The sequence below is a fragment of the Chlamydomonas reinhardtii genome, chromosome 11, assembly GCF_000002595.2.
Source record: "Chlamydomonas reinhardtii strain CC-503 cw92 mt+ chromosome 11, whole genome shotgun sequence".
NCBI lineage: Eukaryota > Viridiplantae > Chlorophyta > Chlorophyceae > Chlamydomonadales > Chlamydomonadaceae > Chlamydomonas > Chlamydomonas reinhardtii.
Genome location: NC_057014.1, coordinates 1,423,142 through 1,432,442, shown reverse-complemented (window position 1 = coordinate 1,432,442; position 9,301 = coordinate 1,423,142). Strand labels below are relative to the sequence as shown.

General features: G+C 63.3%; 2 protein-coding genes across 2 annotated transcripts; one reads left to right on the top strand and one right to left on the bottom strand.

The window, feature by feature from the left end:
* CHLRE_11g467727v5 (uncharacterized protein) lies at positions 1 to 4,456 on the bottom strand. Its single transcript, XM_043067489.1, has 12 exons — positions 4,067 to 4,456; positions 3,910 to 4,005; positions 3,670 to 3,752; positions 3,279 to 3,415; positions 3,113 to 3,149; positions 2,909 to 2,972; positions 2,633 to 2,726; positions 2,425 to 2,498; positions 2,062 to 2,215; positions 1,506 to 1,678; positions 1,099 to 1,320; positions 1 to 953 (listed from the first exon to the last, which is right to left on the bottom strand). The coding sequence occupies exons 1-12, from the start codon at positions 4,369 to 4,371 to the stop codon at positions 116 to 118; spliced, it is 2,277 nt and encodes a 758-aa protein (XP_042919486.1). The 5' UTR covers positions 4,372 to 4,456; the 3' UTR covers positions 1 to 115.
* A 110-nt stretch (positions 4,457 to 4,566) lies between these two features.
* CHLRE_11g467726v5 (uncharacterized protein) lies at positions 4,567 to 9,252 on the top strand. The gene is made up of 11 exons (XM_043067488.1): positions 4,567 to 4,727; positions 4,823 to 4,902; positions 5,069 to 5,492; positions 5,791 to 5,860; positions 6,056 to 6,332; positions 6,479 to 6,559; positions 6,898 to 6,966; positions 7,228 to 7,699; positions 7,985 to 8,034; positions 8,221 to 8,357; positions 8,751 to 9,252. Exons 1-11 carry the CDS (start codon positions 4,670 to 4,672, stop codon positions 9,082 to 9,084), a joined length of 2,052 nt encoding a protein of 683 aa, XP_042919485.1. The 5' UTR covers positions 4,567 to 4,669; the 3' UTR covers positions 9,085 to 9,252.
* Positions 9,253 to 9,301: the final 49 nt, after the last annotated feature.

Sequence of the window (9,301 nt, the reverse complement as noted above, 5' to 3'; positions counted from 1 at the left end):
CATACTCATGCTCGCACGCACTCAACCCTCGTTCACCGCATCCTTCGTCTACGCGCGTAACACCTCATGTGGCGCAGCACACCACCTACGTCCCGCCGGCAAGGCCCAAGCTGCATTACCGCGCCACGAGTACCAGCACCACGCCCGCCGCCGCCGCCGCCAGCAGCCCCCACTGCACCCATGTCGTACCCTTTAGCTCCTGCCGCAGCACCATCCCCTTGACTATCTCATCCTTTCTCAACTCTGACGCCTCGTGCTCTGCAGCCTGTGGCGCCGCAGCCCTTGCCACCGCAGCATGTGCCGCCGCAGCCCTTTCCGCCGCCGCCTGTGCCGCCGCTGCCCTTTCCGCCGCAGCCCTTTCCGCCGCCGCCTGTGCCGCCGCCTGTGCCGCCGCTGCCCTTTCCGCCGCCGCCTGTGCCGCCGCCTGTGCCGCTGCCCTTTCCGCCGCCGCCTGTGCCGCCGCCTGTGCCGCTGCCCTTTCCGCCGCCGCCTGTGCCACCGCCTGTGCCGCCGCTGCCCTTTCCGCCGCCGCCTGTGCCGCCGCAGGCTGTAGCAGCTTGGCCGGTGCCGCCGCAGTCCTTTCCGCCACAGCCGGTGCCGCCGCAGCCTCTGCCGCCGCAGCCTCTGCTGCAGCCGCAGCCTGTGCAGCCGCAGCCTCCTCACGCCCCTCGCCGGCCGCCCCGCCTCCGGCAGCCTGTGCCGCCGCAGCCGGTGCTGCGCTCATGGGCTTCTGGCCGCGCTGCCGGTTGCACAGGGCGTGCAGCAGCTGCGCGTTGTCGAGCGTTGTTGCACCGCCTTGGGCGTACGGCACGACGTGGTCCACCTCGGCGTCCGTGACGTCGACTATGGGCTCGCCGCACCAGCCGCAGGTGGGGGCGGGCTGCCGCTTGAACAGCTCACGCCGCACGGCGGCCGAGAAGGTGCGCGGCCCTTGCGGGGACTTCACAGGCGGCCTGCAGGCAGCACGGCAGGAAACGGTGGAATAGGTAGGTAGCTAGGCGTGCGCCGCGCGCGTATTTTGCGTCTCCAGTCCCGTTGTTTGTGCGGTGACAGCTTGCAGGTGCGGAACGTATGTATGGCCCAAGTAGCCCAGGACACCGTCCGTTCCCGAGTTTGCAGCGCACCCACAACCGCCGCAGTTGATTCAGGCGGACCACTTGACCCGGCTGCACCACGCGCTCTCGAAACAGGCCAAGCCGCTCTACCAAGCGCTCCTGGCTCAGAACCGCCGGCGTGACCGCCCAATGGCGGTCTTTGAGCAGCTGCCGGAAGCCATCCTGCACAGCCGCCTTGCGCCGCTTGAACTCCAGCGGCTTCGCCCTGTAGATGGAGATGGAGATGGCACGTGCAACGTCCCGCATGCATCCGCTGTGTCGATCACGCATGACGATCGAGCTTTCAGTGCTGCACACAGCGGTTTCCTACAAGTAAATCTCCAAGCCGCTGTGCGTGATGCCGGGCCATCATGTTTTACAGCTTGCTGTGACGCAACCCAGCTGCCTCACCCTTCGTCCAGCGCCAGGCGCAGCCCCACCAGCGTGACGTCCCACATCAGGTTGGTGGCGCCGCCGCTACCTCGCCGGAAGGATCGCCCCGGTCCGCCGCCGCCGCCTGCCTCCGCCATCGCTTCCTCCGCCAGGCGCTTGAGACCAAGGTCGGCACACAAGTCCACGGCATCCTGCAGGTAGGTAGGGCGGGTGGCCACACCACCGCTCTCCCAGAACGCACGGATGTCTACCTGTGCCCAGGTGCGCCATACAGGCGGTCCTGCTGCACGCCACCGTTATGCGCCTACGGACTTGGAACAGTGAATCGGGCTGCATGAACACCGGTGCCCCGAGCGTGCTTATGCTAGTACATGCCAGCCAGGGCTCCTATCATTAATCCAGACCTTGGAATGACCCCAGCCACCACTGTGACCCCACGCACCCCCGTCTGCGCGGCCGAGTATGCGCCCACCGTTATGCGCCTCCGGACTTACTTGGAAGCGTTAGTGGGCGGGGCTGCATGGGCACCGGCGCCGTGTGCATGCTTTTAGTCATACCGTACATGCCCACGCACCGTGAACGCCGCCTCCATGTCTTTCTCCGCGGCCTCGCTCAGCTGCATCACCACGTTGCCGCCACTGCCGGGCTCCAGCGCCTGCAGCTCCTCAATCAGGAGGCGCTTGGAGCTGCAGCTGCTGCTGCTGCTGCTGCTGCTGCTGCTGTACAGCCTGCACGACAGAGTGTTGAAGAGGTATAATGAGTAAAGGCTTACTGGGTCTCTGGCAGTCACGCACAGCTACGTACAGCCAGCGGCGGCATGAGCACGGCTGAACAGGTTCGCACGCGATTGCATGTCGCAAGTAGGAGCATGTAACCTCGTGTGCATGTCTGGCAACTGTTTGGCGTGGCGCAACGAAGGGTACAGTATCAAACGCACCGCTTGTAGTCAGGCACGGCCACTCGGTAAAGTGCAAAGAAGCGCAGCACCAGCTCCTCTCCCAGCTGCTCACTCTGTAGACGCGGCGGAAGGGTTATCAATACATGAGGACGTGAGGAGGCGACACTGCTGAACACACTGTATATGTACGGCCGACAAAAGTGTGAGGCCCAGCAGGCAGGCACCACGCCGCTTCACACCCATCCACCTTCTCCGCATCCGACAGCTCGGCCAGCTGCTGAAACGCATCGTTGCGGGCAAGGCGAGACAGCATGCGGATGTAGGCGCCATGGAAAGCCGGCCTGCGCATGCATGCACAGATGTTGGTCACAGGTAGTTACGTGGACGCAGACGAGTGCCCGTATGTTGATGATCTGGATCACGCACTTTGCCTGCAAACAATTGGAAGTGCCCTGAATCACCACCCTTCCTAGGCCGCACCCGTCGGCCTGACGCGAGGGACACACCCCTGCATGGAACGCACCGCCGAACGTATTGCGGGTTGTTGCCCGGGCCGCCGCGGTTCAAGCTCTCGTAGACGTCATACACTGCGCACGTGTGGCAGGCAGGAGCGCGTTGGGGGCTTGGTTGGCGTGCACATGATTGCCTGCTGTTCAGTTAAGATTACATCGGCAAGTCACCACTGTTGCAGCAGGAATCCATGAGGGTGATGACCACATGACCTTACCGTAGTCCAGGCTGGCGGTGGGTGGCAATGTGCGCACCTGTACAACGCGTAAGGTTTGCAACCAAAAGCAATTGCAAGTAAGCTCAGCTTGGGTGCGTAAACTTCAACGAAAATACCACAAACACTCGACCACGGCCGCTCCACGCATGCACCCCGACACTCTTACCGGAAGCGCCGCGCTTCTCATGTACGACTGGTCAGAACTGGACAGCTTAAGAAACGACTTGTTGTGCAGGACAGCGCACAAGTCGTCGTCCTTTAAGTCCAGGACCGTGGGCGCCTTGGGGTATAGCTCCTTGTTCCCTGGGTGCATGAGCAAATGGTGCACCATTGCGCCTTACCGAATTGTACATGTATGGTGCTTGGGCACGCAATGAAGCCCTCCTGTGGCGGGAGTGGATTCGGATGCATGTGACCATACCCCGGCCGAGCGAAGCGCCCACTCATACATCGCCCCGACAAGCGGCCTCACACGATTGACCCGTGTCGTTGAAGAAGCTCAGTCCAGCCGTGCTGTTCCACGCGGCCGGGGACTTAGGGAATGATGGCCCACCTACCAGTCATGAACGTATACAACGCCACGAGCCGCTGCTTGCCATCCACCACATCCCGCACCATCCCGCGTTTTGGGTCCTCGCGCCTGTGCGTGATGTGCGTGCGTGAAGATGAGCGGCGGCAGGGCGCAGCCGTGCAGCAAGGGCATGAGTTAAGCTCCTGCCCCACCCATAACTCCGTTCAGCTATGTCCTTGCCGTGAGGTTGATGAAGTGTGTGTGGAGTGAATAAGACCCGCCTTACCTGTAGAACGTGAGCGGCGGCGTCTCCACCCCTTGGAAAACCGTCCCAATAAAGCTGGAGCAGGTTTTAGCGCTCCAAATGAAGCCTCTCTGGTAACTGCAAGGTGCCAGTTCAGTAGGTGACACGCTTTCCCTGGACCGTCGTGCACAAAACTCACTCCGGCTCCAGGTTGATAGCACCGCTTTCAATGTCCGCTATAATATCCTGTAAGGCCACGTACTCTAAATCTGCTCTGACCTCCGGCCGCTTGAAGGACGGCTGCTCATTGGTCGTGTAAAATGTTACGGGAAAGAGCAGGGAGTCCGTTGGGTGGGGCACTACGCAGCGGCCCAGCGCGTGTTTCTCCTCGGAGCCCCTGCTGCGGCCATGTCTGGTTGCCAGGCCGACTACTGGGGCAGCATGATTGCGTGTAAGAAGTGTGAGGCACGATACTGCGTCGAGGCACTGTCGTCGCCGAAGCATGCCTGCGAGCATTTGCAGCAGGCTGCCCCCTCCCTGACTTGCGCGGCGTGTTTTCACAGTTACATAATACTCTGTGTGGCGCATTTAGGTTATTACGGTTTGTCTCAGGTTCATTCTGCAATCGTTCTTGGATCCAGGCACCGAGCCGAGCTACTGTATCGAAATTCTGACGAGTTCAATTAGTTACATTCAACACTTATAAATCACACCACATATAGTTCGCGCCGACAGCTAATGGCTTTGGTCGCGGTTCGCCAGTGCTTGTCACTCGCGTAGGTTGGCAAACAGGCTAGCGAGTATGGCTGCAGGACAGGATCGTGCGAGCGTGGTGGCGTCTGGCTTCCTCACGCTACTGGGTGAGAGGTACTGCACTCGCGACAGCAGCACCCCCCGCGGGACACCTCACCCACACCTCCTCACCACCACCCGCACTTCTCCCCTGTCGGCGCAGCGTCGCAGATCGGCACGCGGCTGGTGACATTCATCATCAACTTGCTGATTGCGCGGCACCTGTCACCGGAGGCGTACGGGGTGAGGGCAGGCAACAGCGCATGTGGCAGGAAACGTAGTGCCGTCGACATCCACGATAAGCAATGTACCTAACCAGTAGGTCGTCCTCAACCTACGCCGCGCTTGCTTCCAAGCGCCGCCGCAACCCGCCAACGCTTTGACCATGCGTCCCGCTCCCCTCCTGCAGCTGTCATCGGTGCAATTCCACCTGCTCACCACCACAGCGTTGTTCATTAGCCGGGAAGGCTTCCGGCGCGGCTGCTTGCGCTTCGGCGGCGGCGCCGGTGCCGACGATGATGCGGATGCTGCCTCAGACAGCAGCAAGTCAAGTAACGGGGCTAAGGGTTCGGCTGGAAAGCATAGCAACGGCAGCGTTGGCAAAGATAGCAGCAGCATTCAAGGCAGTGGAATAGACAACCGCGCCGTGCTGCGCGTGGCATGGCTGGTGGTCCCGTTAGGCGTGGTCGTGACCGCAGCGGTGTGCGGCCTGGCCATATGGCGCCACGACGCGGCTGTAGCAGCTGCTGCCGCTAGTACTGGTGCTGCTACTGCCAATGGCAGGGGCGAGTCAGCTGCAGTGCCGTACTACCGGGAGGCGGTGCTACTGCATGGTGGGCGGGGAAGGAGCGGGCGATGCTGTGTGTGTTTGTCGGGATAGGCGTGTCGTGCGTTTGTGTTTCATGGTTTGGGCTGGGAAGCGTCTGACGCTACGGTTTGCAGACCACTACTCCATTGTATTGGCAGGCGGCCGCGGGTCCCATCGCCCTGCGCCACCCCACGCCGCCCCTTGGCGGCACCACACCACAGCGCAGCACACTCCTCCCAGCACCCTCACTCCTCCCAGCACCCTCACTCCTGTCAGCACCCTCACTCCTGTCAGCACCCTCACTTCACCTCATCCCCGCACAGGCCTTGCGGCGCTGGTGGAGCTGGCGGCGGAGCCCTTCTACATCCTTGCCTCAGTGCACCTCATGTTCGGGTGGGTCGGGGCAATGCCCTGTGGCGTGGCGTGGTGTGGTGCGTGTCGCGTGTCATGCGTGGTGCATAGTGTTTACGGTATCGCAAGGAACACGGACCATTACGGAATTGCGGTATCTGGTTTGTAGGCTTTTAGCTCAACCGGTTCGGCTCGGCTGCTTGCTTATCTCAGCAATGATGCCACTCCATTCCGCAGAGCGCGTGTCGGCGTGGAGTTTGCGTCAACGCTCACCAAAAGCCTAGTTACGCTGGGCCTGCTGTCCCTCCCGTCCCTGGCGCCCGCGCTCCTGCGGCGTCTGGGCCTCGCGCTCAGGCCGGTGGAGCCGCCTGCTGGCTCCGCCGCCCGCTCCGCCGCCACAGGCCTGCCGCCGGCGCTGGTGTTCAGTGCGGCACAGCTGGCGCTGGCGGCGGTGGCGCTGGCGGGCTACGGCGCTGTGGGCTGGCGGCTGCTGCGGGCGGACAAACGCGCGGGGGTGAGTGGCTGGATAGGGCTGTAACTGTGTCGAGGCCGGCGAGGCATTTTAGCGGATCTTGCTTGTGATACCGTGGGCTGCCGACCTGGCAAGTAGCATTCGCGCACCTGTCGAATGTGCGGCCGCATGCGCCTACCTGCCCGCAGGCGCGCAGCAGCTGGCTGTCTCGCTGGACCCCGCAGGAGCTGCGGGTGTTGGGAACCAGCGCCGTCTTCACCCTGCAGGCGGTGAGCGCGGTGGGAGGGCGGGGCGGGGCGGGGCAGGGCAGGGCGGGGCGGGCGAGGGACACTCACGGAACCAAATGCCCGCTGCCGCCTCCCTGTGTTTCCTATCTGTCGAGCGCTTTTGAGGCCCGGCTGCCTTCTGCACGCCCCCCTCCCCCCCGCCCGCTGTACCTCTGGACGTCGGCACTTCACTTCATATTTGATACACACCATCCCATGGATGGCTACCTCCCCCCCGCTGCACCCAACACCTGGCACGTCCCGTCGTCCCGTGCTGGCGCGCCTCCGGCCTCCCCCCTTCACTTGTTACCTAATCATGAATTTATTCCCCCACTCCTCAGGTGGAGAAACTGGCTCTGGCCGAGGGCAGCAAGGTGGTGTTGGCCACGATGCAGTCCGCCGTCAACCAGGTGGGCAGTGGGCAGTGGGCACTTTACATTCAGGGCCGGCGCGGGGCCCTCGCCTGCTCCTTCTCTGCCTCTGCGTTCGTCTCTCCTTAGCGCTATAGCCCCACTGCCGTGGTGGGCACTTGGCACCGGGCATTGAGCAGGCGCGGCGTGGGCCCACACTACCATAGTACCATCAGACACCCGCTACGTCCGCATCTTACTTTCCTGTTCACGACTTACTCGTTATCTGTTCATTGTTTGATTCTTTTCCAACCTCGTCAGGGCGTGTACGGGCTGGTGTCCAATCTGGGCAGCCTGGTGGTTCGCACGCTGTTCCAGCCGCTGGAGGAGGCGGCCTTCGCGGCCTTCAGCGCGTGGGGCGCAGAGGCCGCCGCAGAGGCCGCGACGAAAGAGTCGGTTGCGGGCTCCGCTGCAGAGGGGCCGACCGCCGCTGCGGCGGCGCCGCCAGGGCAAGGGAGCGCAGGGACCAAAGCGGCAGCGGGAGGCCGGAAGGCGGAGCCGTCCAAGGCGGCGGCGGCGGCGGCGGCGGCGGAGCGGCGGCTGGCGCCGCTGGCGGCGGCGCTGGGTCCCATGGTGAAGGCCGTGTGCGTGCTGGGACTGGCGGCGGCGGCGTTTGGCCCCGCCTACGCCTACACGCTGCTGCGGCTGGTGTACGGCACACGCTGGAGCGAGACGGAGGCGCCGGCGGTGTTGGCTGCGTACAGCGTGTACGTGCTGCTACTGGCGCTGAACGGTGCGTAGCAGCCTGTGTGAGGTCGATGAACGGATTTGGAGGAAGGATTGATGCTAGGCGTGGCCTTTGCGGGCTGTTCTTGTTGTTGTTGGGTGATGCGGGTTGCTGTGATATACGAGCGGGCCGCAGCTCGGAAGGTGGGTGTTGTCGTCAGTGTCAGTGTCAGCAGTACCGAATTAAGCAGTACCGAATTATACGAGAGCAGCCTTCGAGACAACTGCCTTTTTCGTCTCCCCACCGCCGTCCTCAACGTCTCCTCACCGGCTGCCCTCCGCTACTCCGCAGGCATTGGGGAGGCATTCGTGCACGCGGTGCTCGACGCCCGGGGCCTGCAGGTGGGTGCGGGGCGTGCATGGGGCGGCGCTAAGAGCTGTTGCAATGCTGTTGGAATTAGAATAGCCGCCTCTGCGTGAAGAGGCACGCCGCACATTTGGCGCGTTTACGGCACATCACTACCTTACACGCCACAATCTCCTAACATAACATGTCTACGAACTGGTTGCTCGGTTGCTCCCCACCAGGCCTCTAATGCGCTGCTGCTTCTGTTCGCGGGCGCGCACGTGGGCGCCTGCGTGGGCCTTGTGGGTCGGCTGGGCGCCCTGGGGATGGTGGCGGCGGATGCAGCGAACATGGTCCTGCGCATCGCCTACTCCGCATGGTGGGTAGTTCGCGATGGCGAATGAGGGTTGATGTAGTCTTTGCGGGGCTCGGGGGCGAGGATGGTTTCGCGGCACGTGTGGCACGAGTTGCAACGCACACGGCGCCGGCACACTAACCCAGTGTATCAGCATAGGGGCCTGCGGGCTTGCCCGTATGCGGCCAGGGAGCGACTCGGTGGGTTGTGGGGTCTTGAAGCTGTGGCACCCGCATCTGCCCCACCCCGACCGCCACCCCATCCGCCACACCAGCCGCGCACTCCTGCCCTGCCGTTGCACATTGTTTGCCATCTGCTGGTGTCTGGGAATCAGCTGCACTCGACGGAACTTCACCAAACTGCCTTCACACTGTCCAATCGCATTGTTCGCACACCCCCGCCACACGCCTGCCACAGGTGCATCCGCCGCTTCTTCCGACCGCTGCCGTGCTTCTCCCTGCGGCGTGACCTGCTGCCGTCATCCGCAACCCTTGCGGCCTTCGCGGTCGCCGCGTGTGCCGCCGGCGTTTCAAACTACATCTTTCTTGTGGCCCCTGGGGTGGACGGCTCCACACCGCAGCGGCTCTTCCTGCGCCGCGCTGCGCCGCATGTGGCGGTTGCGTTTGGCCTGTTGGCGGTCGTGGGCGGAGTCATGCTACGGGCGGAGCGTGCAACCCTGCGTCAGGTGATGGAGATGCGGAGGCGGCGGGGGCGCGGCAGCGAGGCGATGGCGAGCAAAAAGGAGGACTGAAGGACGCATCGGCGTGGCCGGGTGTCTGGCCGGGTGGTCTTATCGTAGAAGTGGAAGGGCCGGGAGCTGCCACCGCGTGCCGGTCACTGTGTGCGATATGTATGCGAATGCAAGTTTAAACAACATACATAAGCTCGGTAATCGGATACGAGCGAGACCGTGCCGTCGCGAACCCCCGCATTCGGCCCCTCGCTCGCCACAGAGACTCGTCGCGACG